At 51.9% G+C, this 25,271-nt stretch overlaps 1 protein-coding gene across 1 annotated transcript in view; it reads right to left on the reverse strand.

Moving 5' to 3' along the window:
- Positions 1-1,705: 1,705 nt before the first annotated feature.
- The window catches only part of LOC140402343 (uncharacterized), a 47,744-nt gene continuing 24,178 nt past the window's right edge, over positions 1,706-25,271 (reverse strand). The window contains exons 6-12 of the mRNA XM_072490060.1: positions 19,496-19,621; positions 17,400-17,504; positions 15,075-15,290; positions 10,387-10,452; positions 7,363-7,422; positions 4,317-4,379; positions 1,706-2,211 (exon numbers count right to left, since the gene is read on the reverse strand). Coding sequence (XP_072346161.1) covers positions 1,742-2,211; positions 4,317-4,379; positions 7,363-7,422; positions 10,387-10,452; positions 15,075-15,290; positions 17,400-17,504; positions 19,496-19,621 — 1,106 coding nt within the window. The 3' untranslated portion in view covers positions 1,706-1,741. The remainder of the gene's footprint in view (positions 2,212-4,316; positions 4,380-7,362; positions 7,423-10,386; positions 10,453-15,074; positions 15,291-17,399; positions 17,505-19,495; positions 19,622-25,271) is intronic.

Genomic DNA, 25,271 nt, shown 5'->3' on the forward strand with positions numbered 1-25,271 from the left:
TCCCTGTGTCTGCATGGGTTTCCTCCGGATGCTCCGGTTTCCTTCCACAGTCCAAAGGTGTGCAGGTTAGGTGAATTGGCCATGTTAAATTGCCCAAAGGTTAGATGGGGTTACGGGGCTGGGATTGGGCCTAGGTAGGGTGCGCTATCGGAGCAAGGGCCAGTGCAGACTCAATAGGCCGAATGGCCTTCTTCTGCATTGTAGGGATTCTATGATCCCAAACAGGAGGGCGAGAGCATCATTAATCACGGCATCACAATGACCAGATGACCAAGAGCTTGTTGTATGAGGAACGGTTGAGGACTCTGGGTCTGTACTCATTGGAGTTTAGAAGGACGAGGGGGGATCTTATAGAAGCTTACAGGATTCTGCGAGGCCGGGATAGAGTGGACGTGGAGAGGATGTTTCCACTTGTAGGAAAAACTAGAACCAGAGGGCACAATCTCAGACTAAAGGGACGATCCTTTAAAACCGAGATGAGGAGGAAATTCTTCAGCCAGCCGGTGGTGAATCTGTGGAACTCTTGGCCGCAGTAGGCTGTGGAGGCCAAATCGCTGTGTGTTTTTAAGACAGAGATAGATAGGTTCTTGATTAATCAGGGGTTATGGGGGAGAAGGCAAGGGAATGGGGATGAGAAAAATATCAGCTATGATTCAATGGTGGAGCAGACTCGATGGGCCGAGTGGCCTAATTCTGCTCCTATGTCTTGTGGTTTTAAGGAGCGTCTCAAAGGAGAAGTGAGAGAGGGAGGAGGAATTGGGGAGTATTCTTCCTCTCTTCTAGAACTTTCCATGTTTAAAAAAAAAAGGCGCTGCCAGCTCCCAGTTTAACAATCACCACAGACAAACCACTAAATCCCAGAGACAACAACTGGGGTCTTAGCAACTCCTGGCTAGACAAGTCACTGGACAGTTTCGTGCACACACACTGGGACAATACAATCAGCTGTAAATTACTTTGAACGGAAACGTTGAAACACATTATTTAAAAACAAAAAGCAGATTTAAATACATTTTTCACAGATACCAGGTGCCATCAGTTTCCTCAAGTTCCAGTATAAAAATATTAACAGTTCTTCCACAAAATTTAGGAATAGAACGGCCTCAAGCCAGGATTTAAAACTCCACCATCGCTGAACAGGCGCGAGGCCTCCTTAACGGTCAGCGACACATTCAACCGTAACTGGCTCACAATTCGCTCTCCCTGCCCCTTTTTATTGGCAGGTTGGACATGTTGGTAAAACATTCGTGGAAGGCATATGCCATGCAAGTCTCACGCCCAATATCCGACACAACCAGGAATTCCAATTGACCAGGTCGTCATCCTTGAGCGTGTTTCCCCCACCCCCGTCTCGCCCATTCCATCATTGAACTGTTTTCTAATATAAATTGGGGAGGCTCGAGGACAAGCGACGGAGAGGGGGAGGGGGGTTAACAGGGTTTGGGGAGGGGGGAGAACTAGGGAGCTTATCCGATAAAACTCCCCAGGTTACTTGCACCGTCAGAGCTAGCCGCCAGGATTGCCCACGCAGCCATTGAACCAACGGTCATCCCACTCGGAGACAATCACTGCATTAGCTCCAAGGTCCTTGGAAGGGCGACTACGCGGCAACACATCTAGACCGGGAGCGAGGTGCTCGCATCCCAACCACCCCCACCCCCGCCCAACCCAAATGCCCCCAACCCAACCCTCCCCCTCCCCTCCCCCATGGCTTTCCATCCATTGGCGAGCGTCTCGCCCTTCAGCCCTTGGATCCTGCCTGCTCACTCGGCATGGCAATACTGCTGCCCAAAATAGTGGACAGCGCCTCGTTGCCGCTCGCAAAGCCCATGCCCAGAACAAAGTTGCTGACGTCCCCGTTGGCCGCAGTCACGGACAGGTCATCGACGGTGGCCAGGACGTTGTAATTCGTGTCGAAGGTGGGGTTCAACGCCTCGGCCTCCCCACAGTTCCGCAGCTCCTCCGCCGCCGGGCCGTAGAATTCATATTCGGCCAGGTCCGATGGCTCATCCTTCATGTAACACTGGTTGTAGGGGACATCCTGAAAGTCTCCGAGGGAACCGTCGGTATAGGCGGCAGCAGCAGGGGCAGAACCGTATTCCTGGCTGTAGCAGTTCCAGGCTTTCGACTCTTCCTCCGCAGGATAGAGCTCATCTTCCTCCATAGGGAAATTATAAGCAACGTCCTCAACATTAGCCGTGAATTGGAATTCTGAAGTGCAGAAATCGGTGAAATCAGTCAATGCCCGCAGCAAAAATCTTTACGCATTTCAAAATAAATGCGCGAATAAAAAATAATCAGAAGTGCATTCTCGCCAGGGACTAGACTGAAGGAGCTGGGGTTGTTTTCCTTCGAGAGGCGATTTATAATAATCTTTATTAGTGTCACAAGTAGGCTTCCATTAACACTGCAATGAAGTTACTGTGAAAAGCCTCTAGTCGCCACACTCCGGAGCCTGTTCGGGTACACTGAGGGAGAATTCAGAATGTCCAATTCACCCAACAAGCGCGTCTTTCGGGACTTGTGGGAGGAAACCGGAGCGCCCGGAGGAAACCCACGCAGACACGGGGAGAACGTGCAGACTCCGCACAGACAGTGACCCAAGCCGGGAATCGAACCCGGGACCCTGCCGCTGTGAAGCAACAATGCTAACCACTGTGCTACCGTGCCGCCCTCGATAGATGTTCAACATCGAGGGGTTTTGATATAGACAATGGGAAGAAACTATGCCCTCCAAGACAGATGGTCTGATTACGATGATGTTGGTGTGCGCTTTCTGCGTACAAATTGGCCGCTATCTTTCCGACACGACAACAGCGACTGCCCTTCAGAAAGGCATTTCATTGGGCGTGAAGTGCTTTTCAAATTTCCGTGGGTCAGGGAATCCAAAACACGCCGTCGGGATAAGGGGGCCGATCGTTGAGCACGGAGGTGAGGAAGAACATTGTTCACTCACAAGGGTTGCGGTTCTTTGGAATTCCCTACCCCAGAGGTTGGTGGATGCTACATCGTCGCACACATTGAAGGCTGGGATGGACAGATTTTGGTCTCGGGGAATTAAGGGATATGGGGGCGAGGGTGGGGAAAGTGGCGATGAAGCCCCAGCTCAGCCATGATGGTATGGAATGGCAGAGCAGGCTCGATGGGCCGAATGGTCTACGCCTGCCCCTAACTCTTAAATATGCAGCTTTTTTTTTTTGCTTTTTTTTTTATTGGCCGGAGGTTTCATGACCACAGACGACAGATTTTAAAACAATGAGCAAAAGTTATAATGTTTGCATTCGGGGCACCAATAGCCCAGCAGTAGTCCAGAGATTTTATGGGATGTGGGCATGACTGGGCTAGGCCAGCATTTGTTGTCCATCCACCCCCCCCCCAAATTGCCCTCAAAGGTGGAGTTAGGGCAGCACGACGGCGCAGTGGGTTAGCACTGCTGCCTCACGGCGCCGAGGTCCCAGGTTCGATCCCAGCTCTGGGTCACTGTCCGTGTGGAGTTTGCACATTCTCCCCGTGTTTGCTTGGATTTCGCCCCCACAACCCAAAGATGTGCAGGCTAGGTGGATTGGCCACGCTAAATTGCCCCTTAATTGAAAAAAATTAATTGGGTACTCTAAATTGATGAAACAAAAAGAGAAGGTGGAGTTGAGCCACCATCTTGAACCGCTGCAGTCCATGTGGTGGCCTTGGGTTGTGGGTAGGCGGGGAAAACGGGACAGGAGAGCAGCCATGGCTGTTCACACCTCCCCTTCAGCAAAGGGAGAGGGACAGAGCTAGGAAAAGTAGTCTGACATCCAAATAGTCAGTCTCTTATGGTCGTCTCCCCTTCGGTTCACAAAATGGAAAATCAACCTTATTATCAGAGCTAGACCATTCAAGACGTCAAGAAGCATTTGTTCCAACACAATTTAATGAAGTCCCAATCCACCCCAAAAAAGGCTGTGGATCTTAGGGGAACGATTAACAGATTTCGGATGGGCCACGGATACGGAGCAAAGTTGGATCAGTGAAGTAGTGAGGCAATCAATCGAACGGAATGGCTTAATTCTTGAATTCTACTGTCTTGCATACGTCAATACTCGCTGTCTAGTCTCCCAGATTTTGAGCGGGGAGTCAGTGAAAGGGCGAGGGTGGAGTACCTTCAAAGTGGTGACTCTTCGGGCCTCGCTCTCGCCTGCCCCCCTTTCACAGCACAGCTTTAGTAGCTACCTGTCCATTCGAGGCTGCAGCTGGTTAACGGAGGGCGTGCCTGCCCACGGCAACCACCATCGAGTGGACGTTTAACCTATTCTTTAAACCGCAAATTAAATCTAAATTACCTCGATTCTCGATCGTCCGCTTTAGCCGTCCCGCTGCCTGGTCAATCGAAAAGAAGTCGGAACCTGTCGGGGAAGCGGATTGAACAGCAGATTCTCAGTTGGGAGAGAGAAGGGAGCATTATTCACGCAGACGACTGACACCGCTGCGCCAGCCAACGAGATAGAGGCAGGGGCGGAACATTGGCACCGTGTCAGCCAACGAGTTGGGGGCTTGTATAAATTCACGCGGCTTATAAATGGAACTACAGCCAACAGCCTCCCCCCAGTACGAGTGGGATTACCTTGCAGCGGACTGCAGTCAGTGGTGGAAAGTAACACGACACCAACCATGGGCTTGAAAAATCAACCCTGGTCATCACCCGGCGGCCTTCCCGATCATTTCCGTTGTGACTGGGAATTGTGGGGCCGCATTTCCAATGCCTGGTCGGGGAACCAGACGCCAGGTGAATTACGGTCGCCAGCCCGAGCCGGAGCCGAGGTGGAAGCTACCTCGCCTGGCGCCAGTGGCAAAGGCAGGCGGAGGCTATTTTGGGGGGTGGTGTTGCCTTCCTGAGAGAGGGCAGCTCGTCATTGGAGCAGGAGGGCAAAGGCGGTGAGAGTGGCCATTGATGCCCAGTGGAGGTGCGATGCCCAACCTGACATTAGTTGACCCCCTCACATTTTATTGAAACGCCAACAGAAACAAACTTCCTTTTGCCCGGCAGTGACCCTAACATTGACATGCGCCTTTAACTGTCTGGGATCAGATTTCGAAATTGCTTTCCCAACTGCACAGGCCCCGGAGGAAGCTGCTAAAGAACTAGGCCATTCAGCCCATCAGATCTGCTCCGCCATTCTATCATGGCTGATATGTTTCTCATCTGCTACCTACAATGCTCCAGACCAAGAGCTGGATTGCAAAATCAGCCAGAGCATCTCCTCCCTGGAACACATGACCTGGGAGCGGGAGTCGGCAATTTAACCTCCCGAGCCGAACACCCTCAATGTGATCATGGCTGATCCCATCCTGGCCTCAACCCCACTGTCCTGCCCGTTCTCCATAACCCTTCAACCCATTACCAATTAAAAATCTGTCTAACGGCGCCAAGGTCCCAGGTTCGATCCCGGCTCTGGTTCACTGTGGAGTTTGCACATTCTCCACGTGTTTGCGTGCGTTTTGCCCCCACAACCCAAAGATGTGTAGGGTAGGTGGATTGAACATGCTAAATTGCCCCTTAATTGGAAAAAATGAATTGGGTACTCTAAATTTATTTATTTTTTAAATCTGTCCAACACCCCGTTAAATTTACCCACTGTCCCAGCATGCACCACACTCTGGGACAGCGAATTCCACAGATTCACAACCCTTTGGGAGAAGTAGTTTTTCCTTAAATCGGTTTTAAATTTGCTACCTCTTATGCTCCAAGATTATGACCTCTCGTTCTAGAATGCCCCACAAGAGGCATTCTAAACATCAACTTTGTCCATACCTTTTAGCATCTTGCATACCCCGATTTGATCTCCACTCATTCTTCTAAACTCTAGAGCGTATCGGCCTAAACTGTTCAATCTCTCCTCGTACGACAAACCCCTCACCTCAGGCAGGCAGGTCTAAAAAGTCGCCACAGTCCCAGAGGGCCACAGTCTGCACTCCCCTTTGGACAGCTGATCCTTGGCGATTTAACCTGAGATGGGGGGGGGGATCACCACCATCAGGCGAGGAGGGGGTAGGGTTGAGAAGGCCGGGCCTTTGTGGATAACCTCAGCCGGTACGGGAATTGAACCGGCGCTTTTGGCGTGGCCGCTCTCCATCACGAAGCAGCCGTCCAGCCAACTGAGCTAACCGTCCCCCGACAGAAAGCGGGTCAGGCAGGTCATACAGGCCTTGCAATGGGTATGTTGCAGATTAACTAGAATTACAAGTATAGGTGGCACAAACACGGCTTTCATTCCTTTGCGTTGGGAAGGCCGAGGTGTGATCTAGCTGATGGTGATCAAGGTGATGAAAGGATTCATTCGGGTGGAGAGAAATACTATTTCCTCCAACGAGTCCAGAACCGGGAGGTACAATCTCAAAATTTAAAACGGGGATTATTTGGAAAGGCCGGCAAATGGAGAACAGGGAGAGTCCGATCCTGACGGAGTAGCTTAATTCTGTTTGCCTCTTCCTGAAATGAAAATGGCTTATTGTCACGAGTAGGCTTCAAATGAAGTTACTGTGAAAAGCCCCTAGTCGCCACATTCCGGCACCTGTTCGGGGAGGCCGGTTTCGGGAATTGAACCCGCGCTGCTGGCCTGCCTTGGTCTGCTTTCAAAGCCAGCGATTTAGCCCTGTGCTAAACCAGCCCCAACGACAATACTTGCTGCCTGGACCCCAGACACCAGAGTGATGTTCAGTTGGGGGGGGGGGGGGGGGGTTGATGCACATCAGCGTGGATACTATTCTGGTCTACCAACCCCTCCCCCATCCCCCTTGCACGGCAATCAGCTTTTTAGTAACAATCAGCTCTGGCTCACAGAGATTACGGCTGATCATTCAGGATTTGCCGTCTCCCGGTTCCTATTTAATTCATTCCCTGAATTAGGGTTGGGCCCCAAACTCTGGGATTCCTTCCCCAAACCTCGCCACCTCCCTCGCTCCTGAAAGCCAACTTCTTTTTTTTTTTTTAATTTAGAGTACCCAATTCATTTTTTCCAATGAAGGGGCAATTTAGCGCGGCCAATCCACCTACCTTGCACATCTTTGGATTGTGGGGGGCGAAACCCACGCAGACATTGGTAGAATGTGCAAACTCCACACGGACAGTGACCCAGGACCGGGATCGAATCTGGGACCTCGGCGCCATGAGGCTGCAGTGCTAACCACTGCGCCACCGTGCTTCCCCTAAAGCCAACCTCTTTTTGGTCATCTGACCCCACATCGCTTATGAGGCTCGGGGTCATGCCTGGTTTGATCATGCTCCTGCGACGGCACTTTGGAAGTGTTTTGGGATGTAAAAGGCGCTATCGAAATACAATTTTGTTGTTGTTGAGCCGAGTATTCCGCACCAGTCAAGTCAGAAATTACCTCGATGCTCAATTGTCTGCTTTAACCGGGTTACCGCGTGTGGTGAAGTGAAACTAGATCCTGCCAAACGAGAAGAAAAACAGCGGGTTAGAGTCATAGATGTTTACAGCATGGAAACAGGCCCTTCGGCCCAGCTTGTCCATGCCGCCCAGTTTCTATCACTAAGCTAGTCCCACTTGCCCGCGTTTGGCCCATATTCCTCTATACCCACCCTGCTTTTTAAAAGACAAAATCGTACCCGCCTCTACCAGCTCATTCCAGATGCTCACCACCCTCTTGTGTGAAGACATTCCCCTCTGGTCTCTTTTGTATCTCACGTCATAGAATTTACAGTGCAGAAGGAGGCCATTCGGCCCATCGAGTCTGCACCGGCTCTTGGAAAGAGCACCCTACCCAAGGTCAACACCTCCACCCAATCCCCATAACCCAGTAACCCCACCCAACACCAAGGGCAATTTTGGACACCAAGGGCAGTTTATCATGGCCAATCCACCCAACCTGCACATCTTTGGACTGTGGGAGGAAACCGGAGCACCCGGAGGAAACCCACACAGACACGGGGAGGATGTGCAGACTCCGCACAGACAGTGACCCAAGCCGGAATCGAACCTGGGACCCTGGAGCTGTGAAGCAATTGTGCTATCCACAATGCTACCGTGCTGCTCTCCCCTCTCACCTTAAACCTCCGCCCTCTAGTTCCAGACTCCTCTACCTTTGGGAAAAGATGTTGACTATCTACCTTATCTATGCTCTTCATTATTTTATAGACCTCTATAAGATCCCCCCCAAGTCTCCTACGTTCCAGGGAAAATAAATTCCAGCCTAACCAGCCTCTCCTTATAACTCAGACCATCATTATCATCTACTTTTAAAAAAAACATTTTGCCGGGAAGCACGTTTCTTAAACAGCAGGCTGTTTGAATCATAGAATCTACAGAGCAGAAAGAGGCCATTCGGCCCATCGAGTGTGCACCGGCTCTTGGAAAGAGCACCCCACTTTGTGAGGTTTGTTCGAGCACCTCAGGATTTGAGGTCCTCCGCACCGCCACATCGCTCGGAGCCACCACAGACTGCATTTTTGAGGGTGTAAGTTAGACCATAAGGCATAGGAGCAGAATTAGGCCACTCGGCCCATTAAGTCCACTCCGCCATTCAATCATGGCTGATATTTTCTCATCCCCATTCTCCTGCCTTCTCCCCATAAACCCTGATCCCCTTATTAATTAAGAACCTATCCATCTCGGTCTTAAAGACACTCAGTGATTTGGCCTCCACAGCCTTCTGCGGCAAAGAGTTCCACAGATTCACCACCCTCTGGCTGAAAAAATTCCTCCTCATCTCGGTTTTTAAGGATCGTCCCTTTAGTCTGAGATGGTGTCCTCTGCTTCTAGTTTTTCCTACAAGTGGAAACATCCTCTCCACGTCCACTCTATCCAGGCCTCGCAGTATCCTGCAAGTTTCAATAAGATCCCCCTTCATCCTTCTAAACTCCAACGAGTACAGACCCAGAGTCCTCAACCGTTCCTCATACCACAAGTTCTTCAATCCAGGGATCATTCTTGTGAACCTCCTCTGGACCCTTTCCAAGGCCAGCACATCCTTCCTTAGATACGGGGCCCAAAACTGCTCACAATACTCCATATGGGGTCTGACCAGAGCCTCACATAGCCTCAGAAGTACATCCCTGTGTGGCCTCCTCCTGCTCCTATTGGTTCTGTGTTTCTATGACTGAGACAAGCCATTTATTCCAGATTGATTTAATTCATTCAATCCCTACAGTGCAGAAGGAGGCCATTCTGCCCATCGACAGTGCAGAAGGAGCCCATTCAGCCCATCGACAGTGTAGGAGGCCATTCAGCCCATCGACAGTGCAGAAGGAGGCCATTCGGCCCATCGACAGTGCAGAAGGGAGCCATTCGGCCCGTCGAATCTGCATCGACCCTCTGAAAAAGCACCGATTTAACATTCCTGCAGCTGCTGTGGGTGGGATTTGAACCGAACGCCTCCGGGTTAGTTATGCTCTGTGGTTTACTAGTCGAGAAGTGTAACCACTATACTACTATTTTCTTATCTAGCATAAGACCAGAGGGAACAAGTTTGCAAAGTTGATTTTTCTCCTTAAAAGAAAACTTTCCCTGACAATTTTCATGTTATGAAATTTGAGTGAAAAGCCCCAACTAAAATCCTAGACCTAGTTTCAGACAGACTTTGCCCAACCCTATCCCTGTGCCCTTCTCCACATGTCCCAATGTGTCCCACTCTTATCACGGAAGCGAGGCCATTCGATCCATCGAGTATGCACTGACCCTCCAAAAGGACTCTCTACCTCGGCCAACTCCCCAACCTGTCTGGTAACCCCGCCTACCTTGCACAGCTTTGGACTGTGGGAGGAAACCGGAGCACCCGGGAGGTAGCCCACGCAGACACGGGGAGAACGTACAGACTCCCCACAGACAGTGACCCTAGGTCGGAATTGACCCCAGGTCCCTGGTGCTGTGAGCCAGCAGTGCTGACCACTGTGCCGACTCCTCCGCACTGCATCTTCACTACCCATTCCCCTCTCGGCAGAAGATTCTTCATAATAATAATCTTTATTAGTGTCACAAGTAGGCTTACATTAACACTGCAACAAAGTTACTGTGAAAAGCCCCTGGTCGCCACACTCCGGTGCCTGTTCGGGTACACAGAGGGAGAATTCAGAATGTCCAATTCACCTAACAAGCACGTCTTTCGGGACTTGTGGGAGGAAACCAGAGCCCCCGGAGGAAACCCACGCAGACTAATTCTACCTCTTTCCACCCCACCTCCACAATGCTCAAATCCAGTTTCTTTGATCGGCAACTTTTCGCCGCGTCTGCGAAGCTTCTTGGGGTCTTGCACTGCGCTAAAGGCACGGACGGGCTGCATTGCGATACCACTGCTCATATCACAGCAAATCCAACAGAACCCGCCCATCGGCACAGCACACCCAAAGCCCACACGGGGGGTTAAAATCTCGCCCAGCAATCAGACACAGACACTCACCCATGAAGGTATTAATCGAAGGAAACTTGAACTTCCTCATGCACTTGGACCGAACTCCATAAGCATCTGTCACAAAACACAGAAATGGTCAGTAACTGGCGGCGCGCGGTGGTGTAGAATCTGTACCCCGGGTACCGCAACCTCATCCCTTAAACACCGTCCCAGGTGATTTTACAGTCCCCCTCAGCTCCAAGGCTTCCCCTGCTTGAGCACAGAGCTGGTGCAATCTGGAATGCCCTGCCCGAGAGGCAGGTGGAAGCAAATTCAGTCACAACTTTCAAAAAGCAATGCGATATATACTTTAAAAAAAATAAATTTGGAGTACCCAATTAATTTTTTTCCAATTAAGGGGTAATTTAGCGTGGCCAATCCACCTGCCCTGCACATCTTTGGATTGTGGGGGCGAAACCCACGCAGACACAGGGAGAATGTGCAAACTCCACACGGACAGTGACCCAGAGCCGGGATCGAACCTGGGACCTCGGCGCCGTGAGGCAGCAGGGCTAACCCACTGCCCCACCGTGCTGCCCTGTGATATATACTTAGAAACATGAAAATGTTCCATTGGTGATCGGGGGAATAATTGAATAGGGTCACCGAAAAGGCACAAGAGCAGGCATAAGGGGCCTTGCTGCCTTGCTATCAGCTGGTTCCATCAGTCACGCTGGCCAACGTGTTCAGGGACTGCCAATCCCACTTCGCCCCCACGAGCACATCACTCAAGGCTCACACGTTAGGAGACTGGGACTTGCTGTGACTCCATTCTGCCCCGTTTCGAGGACTTGCGGCGCAGCGGGCTCGCGTCCCTGCCACGGAGGCCGAAGCTCCGGGTTCACGCGCCACACCGGGACTCGTTGGCTGGGGGACACGGAAGGAGGGTGCACAACACGGTTCAACAGGTCGATAATGAGCCTGCTAATCCTTCCACCGCCCCCCCCCCCCCCCTCCAATGGAGAAAAGTGCACGTGAAGATAGAAAAGAAAACAAACAAATCCGATAGCACCGTAGATATTGCTACTCTACCAAGCATACTATTAATGTGAGGTTACACACACTGATCAGTCAGGGATACGGACACCTACAGGATTAATGGATAGATCATCATAGAATTTACAGTGCAGAAGGAGGCCATTCAGCCCATCGTGTCTGCACCGGCTCTTGGGAAGAGCACCCTACCCAAGGTCAACACCTCCACCCTATCCCCATAACCCAGTAACCCCACCCAACACGAAGGGCAATTTTGGACACCAAGGGCAATTTATCACGGCCAATCCACCTAACCTGCACATCTTTGGACTGTCGGAAGAAACCGGAGCACCCGGAGGAAACCCACGCACACACGGGGGGAATGTGCAGACTCCGCACAGACAGTGACCCAAGCCGGAATCGAACCTGGGACCATGGAGCTGGGAAGCAATTGTGCTATCCACAATGCTACCGTGCTGCCCCATAGGAGTGGGACCAAATCAATTAAGTGAGGCAAATTGTTCCCCGCCCCCCCCCACCACCACCTTGGGAAGTCAGTAACTCGGATGAGACTAGCATTTGTTGACCACCCCTCGTTGCCCTGTGAAGGGCTTTGTTCTCGAACATCTGCAGACCATGCTGTGGTGGTGGTGGGGGAGCGGGATGGAATTCTAGAATATCGACTCAGTGACAATGGTATCTTAAGAGGAATCAGAATTTTGAGGGGGGGGGGGGTTATTTTTGGCCTTTGGTCTCGGATCGGCAGATAGACGGACTTCGCTGGAGCTCCCCTGAAAAGGCCCCCCTCCTCCCAGTTAGAGTGAATCAACTTCAACCTCGCAACGCCTTTTTTAAATATCCTGCAAAAACCTATTTACTCGATTTTTGTTAATACACAAATTTTACAGGGTTTAAACCCGATATCAGTCTACAGAATTTACTTTCAGTGTCATTTAGTCTTTCGGGCGCACGTGTTTCGTGAACAAAATATTGTTTTTTTTTTTTAATATAAATTTAGAGTACCCAATGCATTTTTTCCAATTAAGGGGGCAATTTGAGCATCGCCTATCCACCTACCCTGCACATCTTTGGGTTGTGGGGGTGAAACCCACGCAGACACGGGGAGAATGTGCAAACTCCACACGGACAGTGACCCAGAGCCGGGATTGAACCTGGGATCTCGGTAGTGCTAACCCACTGCGCCACCGTGCAGCCCAACAAAATATCATCATTAAAAACCCTATCACCTGGAGCAGCACGATGGCGCAGTGGTTAGCACTGCTGCATCAAGAGCAACACGGTGGCGCAGTGGTTAGCACTGCAGCCTCACGGCGCCGAGGTCCCAGGTTCGATCCCGGCTCTGGGTCACTGTCCGTGTGGAGTTTGCACATTCTCCCCGTCTTTGCGTGGGTTTCGCCCCCACTACCCAAAAATGTGCAGGTAGGTGGTTGGCCACGCTAAATTGCCCCTTAATTGGATAAAACATTAATTGGGTATTCTAAATTTATAAAAGAAAAAGCACTGCAGCCTCACGGCGCCGAGGACCCGGGTTCGATCCTGGCCCCGGGTCACTGTCCATGTGGAGTATGCACGTTCTCCCAGTGCCTGCATGGGTCTCACCCCATAACCCAAAAAGATGTGCCGGGGCCACACTAAATTGCCCCTTAATTGGGAAAAAAAAAAATTAGGTCCTCAAAATTTATAAACACTAAAAGAAATCCCATCACCATCTTTGCAACAGACTGCCAGTCGAGGCTGTATTTCAGTTCCTTCGATCTGGATCTAGCCGGCCCATGCCATTGTTAATTGGCCTCCTGCCATCCCCCTTCATCTCACCCTATCAGCATATCATTCTGTCCCTCTCCCCCATGAGCTAATTTAGCTTCCTCTTGAGTGCATCCATGCTGTTCACCTCAGCCACTCCCTGTGGTAGCGAGTTCCACATTCGCAAAACTCCCCGGAATGTCTCATTGACTTTGTTAGTGACCATCTATGTGACCCCCCCCCCCCACCCCGCCAACTCCCAGCTTTGGATTTCCCGGCAAGTGGGAATGAGTCTACACTTACCCTATCAAATCCCTCCATAACGTTAAAGAATTCTGCCCAGGTCACTCCTCCAATCTCACTAGTTTTATTCAATTAAAAAGAGCCCGCGTATCCTGCAAAATTAAAAAGAGCCCGCGTATCCTGCAACGTCACAGATCTGATATCCTCCTCGTCAAACTCTTTTCTTTGCATTATCTCAAGTGCCTGTGTCGAACTTCTCATAATACTCCGATCCCTGTGCCAGCAGTGCGGTCGAACCAAGGGTCTGTGCGAGTTTAGCTGAACGCAACGAACAATACAGCACAGGAACAGGCCCTTCAGCCCGTCAAGCCTGTACCGGTCATGATACCAACCTTGGCCAAAACCCTCAGCCCTTCCTTGTGCTGTCTCCCTCCATACCCATCCTATCCATCTGTTTGTCGAGATGCCTTTTAAACGCCGTTAATGTATCTGCTTCCACAACCTCCCCTGGCAACACGTTCCAGGAAATCACCCACCCTCTGTGTAAACGGAAGCCACATGCCCCTGTGAAGGCTGCTCACAAATCAGTCACTAAGTTCCGAGACGCTCAAAATGAAGCGTTCTGTTGCACTTCACGTTATTCTTGCTCCTACCAAAGTAGGAGTGCCTCACGCGTAGCCAAGTAACAGTATTCACCTCTCGCTCAACGCCACAAAAACATCTGCTCATTATTACATTTTTGCTTTGGGAATTCGCGATTCACAACTTGGCTGCCATAGAATCATAGAAACCCTACAGCGCAGAAGGAGGCCATTCGGCTCACTGAGTCTGCACCGACCCTCCGAAAGAGCACCCAAACCTAGGCCCACTCCTCCACACTATCCCCGTAACCCCGCCTAACCTGCACACCTTTGGATATTGGGAGGAAACCGGAGCACCCGGAGGAAACTCACGCAAACATGGAGAGAACGTGCAGACTCCACACACACAGTCACCTAATCGAACCCTTGCCCCTGGTGCCGTGAGGCAGCGGTGCTAAGCACTGTGCCACCGTGCCGTCCATCTTTCCTCGGTTTTTAAATTAGTTCCTGGGATATGTGTCGCTGGCCGGGCCCAGCATTCATCGGCCATCGCTAATTGCCCTCGAGAAGGTGGTGGTGAGCTGCCTTCGTGAATCGCTGCAGTCTGTGGGGGGTAGGTACACCCACCATGCTGGTAGGGCAAGAATAGCTACTGCACTTCAAAAAAAAAACGTAACCGTACGTAAAAAAACACTGCAGGATGTTTGGTGGTCACAAAAAGGTGCTACACAAGTGCAAGTCTTGCTCAGGTAAAGGCAGCGTGCGTTCGAAGGGGTTGTCTGCCCCCCTCTATCGCCACCGGGGGTCCCTTGAGAGGGACCCGCGCGATGTCCGCTGGCACGATCGCGGCTTTGTACCCGGTGTGTACCACAGGGACTGGGATGTTTTATCAATCCCTTTAATCACATTTTCATTGAATGCTTTAAATTTCTGTTGCAGTTTGTTTTTTGTTTGATGCAGTATCCCTTCAAGGGGCTGCTCCTTTAACGTGCCCCTCGGTGACTTAGTCTAACCAGTTTGCTGAAAGAGAGAGAGAATTAACGCAAGTCTCTCTTTTTTGTTTTATGAAAACATCTGTCCCGCGTTTTTAGTTAAGACTCGGGGGAGTTTAGTCGAGCTGTTTCAGTACATTACCATCTAGCTTTGGGAAGTAGCGGAACTCGAAGGAGTCGCTGTATTCCTTGTCGGAGGGACGATACAATTGCAGCTGCACAATGACCTGGTCCTGGATGTCGATGTCACAGTACGGCGGCGTTTTGAAGACGATGGCGATCTGTCGGTGAACGTCGGTTTGGGAGAAGACCCCCTTCGCTTCCCAGTTGCCCTTTGAGAAGACAACGGCGATATCCTCTGTTGGGAGGGGGGGGGGGGGGGGGGGGGAGAGAAAGAGAAGATTTAGTAATGTAGGACCTGGGAGAGGTCATTCAGCTCCTCGAGCCTGCCCTGCCATTCAACAAGATCATGCCTGGGTTATGATCTCAACTCTACTCCCCCCCCCCCCGCCCTCCCCCATTGAAGGCACCACACCCGGGCAGGGGGACAGGGGGCTGTCGGCAGGAGGAAGAGAGAAACCCAACCGGGTGGAACTGAATCAGATCGCCCATCACCCACCTGAATGAAAAACAATCTTGAGGTGCCTGTCCCGACTATTTACAACTCTGCGGGCGGGTCTTAACTCACTCCAAGACCCGTTCCCCTGCCACCCCTCGATGCTCGACGACCAGTTAATCTTAAAATTCTCATCATTGCTTTCAACACCGCCCGTCCCCCCTTCCCCCGGTGCTCTCTCACCTTCCCCCTCTCTGTAATATCCCCCAGCCCGAGACCCTCTTGGAGATCTCCGCACGCCTCCCATTCCAGCCTCTTCCACACCCCCGATTTTAATTGCTCCACCACTGGGCGTCATGCCTTTGGGTCCCAAGCTCTGGAATTTCCTCCCTACACCTCTCCATCTCTCCCTCCTCCTTTTAGACGCTCCTTAAATCCTACCTCTTTGACCAAGCTGTAGGTTACCTGTCCTAATGTCTCGGTGTCGTATTTTGTGGTCTAACTCTCCTGCGAAGCGTTGTGGTATGTTTTCAGAATGTAACTAGGAGGAGTCGGCCATTCAGCCCCTCGATCCCGCTCCACCATTCAATGCGATCATGGCTGATCTTCTCTCGGCCTCACCATCCTGCCCGTTCTTCATAACCCTTCAACCCATTACCAATTTAAAAATCTGTCTCACTCCTCCTTAAATTTACTCACTGACCCAGCATCCACCGCACTCTGGGGCAGCGAATTCCACAGACTCGCCACCCCCCTGCACATCTTTGGGTTGTGGGGGCGAAACCCACGCAGACACGGGGAGAATGTGCAAACTCCACACGGACAGTGATCCAGAGCCGGGATTCGAACCTGGGACCTTGGCGCCGTGAGGCAGCAGGGCTAACCCTCTGCGCCACTGTGCTGCCCTCTCATCTCGGTTTTAAATCTGCTACCTCTTATCCTGAGGCTATGACCTCTCGTTCCAGAATGCCCCACAAGAGGAAGCATCCGCTCCACGTCTACTTTATCCATACCCATTATCATCTTGTACACCTCAATTAGATCTCCCCTCATTCTTATAAACTCCAGAGAGTATCGGCCTAAACTGCTCAATCTCTCCTCACACGACAAACCCGTCATCCCTGGAATCAAGCTCCTCTGAACTGCCTCCCATTCATCCAGTAAAGTCGCCACAGTCCCAGATGACCATAGGCTGCTTTCCCCTTTGAGGGGGGGGGGGGGGGGGGGAAGAGAGAGAGAGAGAGAGAGCAGACTGGTGGTGGTTTAACCCGAGGGTCACCACATCTCAGACGAGGGACCTTCATGGATAACCTCAGCCATTGAACCCGTGCTGTGGGCCTCACTCTGCTCCCTCCTCGAATAAGGGGACCAAAACTGTGCACAATACTCCGGGTGGGATCTCACTAATGCCTTGTACAGTCGCAGCAACACCTCCCTACTTTAATACTCTATTCTTTCAGCCATAAATGGCAAAAGTTTATTACTTTAAAGGCAGTATCCAAGTTGTTATATCTGAAACTTTACCTGGAGATATTATACAGCCACAGAGTCAGATATAACATCTTGGATACTGCCTTTAAAGTAATAAACTTTTATGGCTAAAGGAAACAGAATTATAAATAAGAATGCTTCCTGCTTCCTAGCTGCAACCTGACATTACCAAGCACTTCAAATATTCTCAGAAGCACAAAACTTGATGCGACTGTCGCCATCCTTACCACGCCACAACATTAGTTAAACTACAATGATATAGGAAAAAGAAACGCAAAAAGCAAAATTCTGCCAAGTGCTGGAAATCGAAAACAAAAGGTGGGTCAGTCCAGCAGGTCAGGCAGCATCTGCGGAGCGAGACAAACAGAGTTAACATTTAAGGTCGATGGCCTTGATGAACTGCAATGCAAACACCAATACCTTTCTGCACCTTGTCACACAGGATAAACAGCTCCTCCCCTCCTGTGCAGGTCCCGTTGTCTTTGTTCAGGCGACAGATTCTAAGCTCCGAAGTATTCGTTGCCTCTAGAATTGAAAGGAGGAGCCATGAGAGCAGGGACCCGACCAAAGTGTCCACATATCCAATCCTCTCGCACATCGCTGCTCCGCCACGGGCAGCTGTGACTTCAGCTGCCTGGACCCCAAGCTCTGGAATTTTTTTTTTCCTATAATAATTTTTATTAGTGTCACAAGTAGGCTTACATCAACTCTGCAATGAAGTTACTGTGAAAAGCCCCTAGTCGCCACATTCCTGCGCCAGTCCGGCTACACAGGGAGAATTCAGAATGTCCAATTCACCTAACAAGCACGTCTTTCGGGACTTGTGGGAGGAAACCGGAGCACCCGGACGAAACCCACGCAGACACGGGGAGAACGTGCAGACTCCGCACAGACAGTGACCCAAGCTGGGAATCGAATCCGGGACCCTGGAGCTGTGAAGCAACAGTGCTAACCACTGTGCTGCCCATTTCCTCCCCAAACCTGCCTCCTATTCTCCTTTAAAACCCGCTACTTTGTACAAGCTTTGGTCACCTGATCTATTATCTCCTACGTGACCCGGTGTCAAATTTTGTTTCGGATTACACCAATGAAGCCTTCGCACGTTGTGCTATGTTAAAGGAGCTGGATAAATAGATGCGGTTGCCTGGGGATGCGTTTGAATAAACTCCGTAATCCCCCTGTCATTTGCCAGATAAGGATCGCAATGTGGCTCACTTACACTTGCTAGAAAATGCCTACATTCATCCTGTGCAGACAAAAGCAAAGTGTCCGGGCACTGTGCCTTTTCTTGAATTAAACACAAACATAGGGCACCGAAACACTCTGGTGCATTTGCCATAGCAACACCTCCACCAATCAGAATCAACTTGGCCACCAATCAGCACCCTTTTCTCCTCGTGCAGTACAAATCATTGCTCCCCTTTGAAATTTGGTATTCTCGTGTTTGTCCTGATGAGTGCAAGCTGAAAAGCTTCCGCAACTGGTCTCTTTTTTCAACGCTATTCAATATTCCACAAACTAAAATAGAAACAGAAAACAAGACAGGGACCAGGGGGGGGGGGGGCAATGTGGGAAGGAGTGGGTGAAAATTGTGACAAATAGAGTGATGGGGGGGGGGGGGGGGGGGGAGAGATTTGGGACGGGGAGGAGGGGGGAGCTGGAGATTTGGGACGGGGAGGAGGAGGGGGCTGGAGATTTGGGACGGGGAGGAGGAGGGGGCTAGAGATTTGGGACAGGGAGGAGGGAGGAGCTGGAGATTTGGGAAAGGGAGGAGGAGGGGGGCTGAAGGTTTGGGATAGGGAGGAGGGGGGCTGGAGATTTGGGATAGAGAGGAGGGGGGGGCTGGAGATTTGGGACAGGGAGGGGGGAGCTGGAGATTTGGGACGGGAGGAGGGGGGGCTGGAGATTTGGGACAGGGAGGAGGGGGGGGCTGGAGATTTGGGACGGGGACGAGGGGGGGGCTGGAGATTTGGGACGGGGAGGGGGGGGGGAAAATGGAGATTTGGGACGGGGAGGGGGGGGGAAATGGAGATTTGGGACAGGGAGGAGGGGGGAGCTGGAGATTTGGGATGGAGGAGGGGGGGGCTGGAGATTTGGGATAGGGAGGAGGGGGGGGGCTGGAGATTTGGGATAGGGAGGAGGGGGGAGCTGGAGATTTGGGACGGGGAGGAGGAGGGGGCTGGAGATTTGGGACGGGGAGGAGGAGGGGGCTGGAGATTTGGGACAGGGTGGAGGGGGAGCTGGAGATTTGGGACAGGGAGGAGGAGGGGGGCTGAAGGTTTGGGATAGGGAGGAGGGTGCCGATTTGAGACAGAGGGGGGGGGGGCTGGTGTTTTGGGACAGGGAGGAGGGGGGTTGGAGATTTCGGACGGGGGGGGGGGGGGAGAAGAGAGGAGGGGGGCTGGAGATTTGGGTTAGGGAGGAGGGGGGGTGCCATTTTGAGTCAGGGAGGGTGAGGCAGCTGAACAACAGGTGTGGGGAGTAACAACAAATTAATCCCATTCAGTTTTCCATACTTTTGTCATAGATAGGCTCCGATAGGATGGGAGGGAGAGCCAAGGAAGATTCTTGGATAAAGGCTTGGAAACAGAGTCGAACCACGTTCATATCAACATCTTCCGCACATCTCGCTGAGTCGCCAACTGTGAAAGAAGTAAGATTCGTCAAGTGTTTATCCACAACTTAGAATCCCCATCACTGCCCCATCCTGAGCTCAACGATGAGGTCTCCCAACTCCACCTGGCAAGACAGGGCACCTACCAAACCCACCGCCTGAGTCAGTCTCGACAGGAGCTCGGTAGTCAGCGAGGGGCGCTGCCTCCCTCGGGGGGAGCAAAGGAGTTGTGGTCCGATAACACAAACTCACATCCTTGTTTTCACATCTACCCGGGGCCTCTCCCCTCCTCCCCATCTCTGTAACCTCAGTCAGACCCCACAGCCCTCCCACGTCTCTGCCAGATTCCACTCGTGAAGCTGAACCACGGACTGGTTAGAGAACCCAGAGAACCTTATGTTGCAGGAGGCCCGTCGAGTCTGCACCGACCCTCTGAAAGAGCACCTCGCTCCACCCCCTCACCCCCCCCTCACCCGTCCGGTTAATCGTCACATCTTTAGATACCAGGGGGCAATTTAGCGTGGTCAATATACCTGCCCTGGCTCAGAATCATAGAATCTACAGTGCAGAAGGAGGCCATTCGGCCCATCGAGTCTGCACCAGCCCTTGGAAAGAGCATCCTACCCAAGCCCACACCTCCACCCCATCCCCGCAACCCCCACCTAACCATTTTGGACACTTAGGGGCAATTTAGCGCGGCCCATCCACCCAACCTGCACATCTTTGGACTGTGGGAGGAAACCGGAGCACCCGGAGGAAACCCACGCAGACACGGGGAGAACGTGCAGACTCCGCACAGACAGTGACCCAAGCCGGGAATCGAACCTGGGACCCTGGAGCCGTGAAGCAACTGTGCTAACCCCCATCTCAGGATATTCCCGTAGCAGCCTCCCCGAACAGGCGCCGGAATGTGGCGACTAGGGGGCTTTTCACAGTAACTTCATTGAAGCCTACTTGTGACAATAAGCGATTTTCATTTCATTTCATTCTACGAAAGGCGCTACATAAATGCAAGCTGTCAATGTCCTGCTACTCACTGCTTTTCTTGGATGCATCAGTATGGGATACAGGGACGTCGCGACGGGACCCTCGCTAATGACTTTTTTATACCAGGCAGCATGGTGCACAGCACCTAGCACCGTCCCTGCCTCACCCCACTCACTCGGCCCTCCCCCAGTGGTCCATCGCCTCAGGAACAGAGGGGAAGGCAGCCAAGCTAATTTTGGTTGTATTTGTAGGTTTTAAATATTGAAATGCTGGGTCAAAATCTTGAAGCTCCCCACCTCACAGCACGGTGGGTGTACCTACAGTGCCCCAGCTGTTCTAGGCTCACCGCCACCTTCTCAAGGGGAATTGGGAATGGTACACGAATGCTGGCCTTACGACCCGGTGAGGAGAATAATAAAAATAAATATCTCCCGGAGGGTGGCGGGAATCTGGAACACGCTGCCTGAAAGGGTGGGAAAGACAGGAACCCTCTCTTTAAGAAGCATTTAGATGAGCATTCTCAACGCCACAGGGCTAGAGACCGGAGCTGAGCAGAGCGGAAGAAACTCGAACTGTAACTACAGAAGGTTTAGTTGGACAAAAACCTTACCGGAGGGTAGGGTAGGTGTTGGCCACGCTAAATTGCCCCTTAATTGGAATTTTAAAAATTGATTTCAGGTGGAGGTAATAAGGAGCGATATTTTTAAAAATTGAGATGGAGGGCCAGGTGACGTGTTGTTCCTGCGTGACGTGGGAGGTGGTGGACCCCATTGTCATTCCAGTGAGCACACCTGTAGTAAGTGTTGGTTGCTCAAGGAACTCCGGCTCAGAGTTGGTGAGCTGGATTCTGAGCTTCTGACGCTGCGACACATCAGGGAGGAGGAGGAGGGGTCCCTGGACTCTTGTGTTCCAGGAGGCAGTCACACCCCTTAGATTAACTACCTTGAATTCGGCCAGCGGGGTGTGGCCTGCGAGTTAGGGCAGGTAGAAGGATCCAGGAGGTAGGGGTCGCAGGAGCCTCAGCCCTTGTCCCTGTCCGACAGGTTTGAGATTCTTGCTCCCTGTGTGGACGGGAACGGGGACTGCAGGGAGGATGAGCAAACTGACCTCAGCACCGTGGTACAGGGAGCCATTTCAAGTGGGGGGTAGAGAAAAGAAATGTAGTTGTAACTGGGGATAGTATAGTTCGGGGCATTGACGATGTTCTCTGTGACCAGGATCGATAATCCGAAGATTGTGTTGCCTGCCTGGTGCCAGGGTGTGGGATATCTCATCTGGGCTGCAGAGGAACTTGGGAGTGGGAAAAGTAAAGATCCAGGTGTCGTGCTCCACCTAGGAACCAATGATACAGGTAGGACAAGGCCAGAGATTCTGCTGAGGGAGTATGAACAGCTCAGAGCTAAATTAAAAAGCAGAACAAAAAAGGTAATAATCTCTGGATTACTACCTGAGCCACGAGCTAATTGGCACAGGGTCAATAAGATTAAGGAGGTAAACGCGTGGCTCAAGATTGGTGTGGGAGGAATGGGTTTGAATTTACGGGACATTGGAGTTAGACAGATTTTTCATGGGGAATGGGTTGAAGGGTTATGGAGAACGGGCAGGACGGTGGAGTTAAGGCCGGGAGGAGATCGGCCATGATCACATTGAACGGGTGGAGCGGGGATCGAGAGGCTAAATTACCGACTCCTGCTCCGAGTTAATGTGTTCTCAGGAAGAACTATTCACTCTGACTTCACCTTCCAGCTCTTGGCCTGCAGCCCTGTGGGTAACAGCACCTCCGGCACAAATCAATAAGGGGATTTTGTGATTAATATGACGGTCGGGGATACGGGGAGAATGGGGATGAAGAACGGATCAGCCATGATCGAATGGCGTAGCATACTCGATCGGCTGAATGGCCTATTTCTGCTCCCATGTCTTATGAAGTGCTGGAAAATGGGGATTCGAATAGATTGATGGCCGGCGCAGATACGATGGGCTGAAGGGCCTCTTTTTCTGCTGTAAACTCTGACTCTATGACGTTAAGCAACACTTGGTGGAGGGTTCAGGTTCCCCAAGAGCTGGGGATTTCCCTCCTGCCTGCAGTGTGTGTGCGCGCGCGTGAGTGCTGTCCTGTGATGCAGCTTGTGATACTGGCAGGGCAGAGAGAGAATTTGCTGCACTCCTGACTCATCCGTGGACACCGATGGCTAGACAGCCGGGGCTTAACATGCAACACGGTCGTTGGAGAGCTTTCTCGTTTTGAGAGCACACCAAAACCTCGTTTGGAACTCGGAGCAGCTGTCTGCAGGTTGCAAGAGTCATCAAGTCAGCTATCTGGTCTCTTGGGGGCATCTAAGCAGGCAATCCTGACCAACACTCCCATGTGGCCACGTAACCCATCCAGCTGCCAGGGCAGGTTGGGGGGGGGGGCTTGGTTTAGTGGCTCACCTGGAAGGGCACCTCCTGACGGTGCAGCGTTTCTCCCTAGAGTACCGGCAATGATGGCCCACACCCTGTCCTCGGGTCCCTGGAGCGGGACTCGAACCGGCCGAGCTGTGTGCGCGCGCAAGGAGGCTAGCGCTAACCCAGCACAGGCCGAGCACTCGACTGCAAAATTCCTCAGCCGACTGACTACCAGGCAGGCTACTAAGGTGGCCCCCCAATGCAGGGGAAGAAAGGGGGTGGGGGAAGAGAGGAGGGTCAGGGATCCTTCTAAACTTCGCAACCTCACATGCCGAGTGAGCCATCCTCTCCAGTGATAGAGCGGCTGCAATTGTAGATCATTGATCTTGCATCTTGGCTGAATTTCTCTCAACCCAGCCAGGCTACCCTAACAGGACGGGACAGCAGCAGCCAAGTGCAATGTGTGCAAAGAGCAGAGTTTCCGGTTGTGCTGGCTCTGCTCTGTGACTTGGTTCCTGGGGTTATGGCTTGGAGCCAGAGCCTATGGGAGAGTCTCTTGTGGTCTCATAGCCGTTAAATTTAACACTCTATCTTTGTCACATAGCAACAATAACCGTTGGAAACTAATAGCTGGCTCGACCACCTGGCTCCAAGTTGCAAGGGCATTTGTATCGCTTGTTGAAGTTAAACGAGGTTCAACTGCACACAGGGACCCTGGTAATTACTGGCAAAACCCAGAGAGCCTGAAAACCTCGCCATTGCGTGGTTTCACAGGCACGTCCCTCTCATGCAGATGCGCGGAATCCTCGATCGGCACCCCCATCCATCTTCGTCAACATTCACTGCCTCCACCACCGACGCACGGCAGCAGCCGTGTCTGCCATCTACTAGATGCACCGCAGCAACTCGCCGAGGCTCCTCCGATTGCAACCCCCCCCCCCCCCCGCCCTGGACGTATATCGGCAATTCCTTCACTGTCGCATTCATTCCATTCAGCCCATCTGGTCAGCACCGACACTCTGAAAGAATACCCTACCTAGGCCCACTCCCCCCGCCCTATCCACGTAACCCCACCTAACCTTTGGACACTAAGGGGCAATTAATCATGGCTAATCCACCTAACCTGCATGTCTTTGGACTGTGGAAGAAACCGGAGCACCCGGAGGAAACCTGCGCAGACACGGGGAGAAAGTGCAGACTCCGCACAGACAGTGACCCAGCGGGGAATCGGACCCTGGCACTGAGGCAGCAGTGCTAACCACTGTGTTCACCGTGCCGCCCCACTTATCCCCATAACTCTCGATTCCCTTACTGATGTAAAATATGTCTATCTCAGCCTTGAACATACTTTTTTTCTTTTTCTTTTTTTAAATTTAGAGTACCCAATTATTTTTTTTCAATTAAGGGGCAATTTAGCGTGGCCAATCCACCCACCCTGCACATCTTTGGGTTGTGGGGGTGAAACCCACACAGACACGGGGAGAACGTGCAAACTCCACACGGACAGTGACCCAGGGCCGGGATTCGAACCCGGGCCCTCAGTGCCGCAGTCCCAGTGCTAACCACTGTGCCACATGCCGCCCTTCCTTGAACACACTTAGCGGCCCAGCCTCTACAGCTCTCTGCGGTAAAATAATTCCACAGATTCACTCCCCTCTGAGAGAAGAATTTCCTCCTCATCTCTGTCTGAAATGAGTGACCCCCTCACTCTGAGATTCTGCCCTCTGGTCCCAGACTCTCCCACAAGGGGAAACAACCTCTCAGCATCGACCCTGTCAAACCCCCTGAGAATCCTATAAGAACTAGGAGCAGGACTAGGCAATTCAGCCCCTTGATCGCACTGCGCCATTCTACCATCTCCAAGGCCTAGACATCTTTCCTGAGTTTGTGGTGCCCCGGAATTGGATGAGGTATATAGAACATATAGTGCAGAAGGGGGCCATTCAGCCCATCAAGTCTGCACCGACCCACTTAAGCACTCCCTTCCTCCCTACCCACGTAACCCAATAACCCCCATCTAACCTTTTTGGTCACTAAGGGTAATGTTACCACGGCCAATCCACCCAACCTGCACGTCTTTGGACTGTGGGAGGAAACCGGAGCACCCGGGAGGAAACCCACGCAGACACGGGGAGAACGTGCAGACTCCGCACAGACAGTGACCCAGCGGGGAATCGAACCTGGGACCCTGGTGCTGTGAAGGCACTGCGCTACCCGTGCTCCAGCTGAAACCAAAACCAGTGATTCATAAATGTTTAATGTAGCTTCCTTGGTTCGATTAATTTGGGATAGCACTACCAATG

The sequence above is a fragment of the Scyliorhinus torazame genome, chromosome 25 (assembly GCF_047496885.1).
Source record: "Scyliorhinus torazame isolate Kashiwa2021f chromosome 25, sScyTor2.1, whole genome shotgun sequence".
Classification (NCBI taxonomy): Eukaryota; Metazoa; Chordata; class Chondrichthyes; order Carcharhiniformes; family Scyliorhinidae; genus Scyliorhinus; species Scyliorhinus torazame.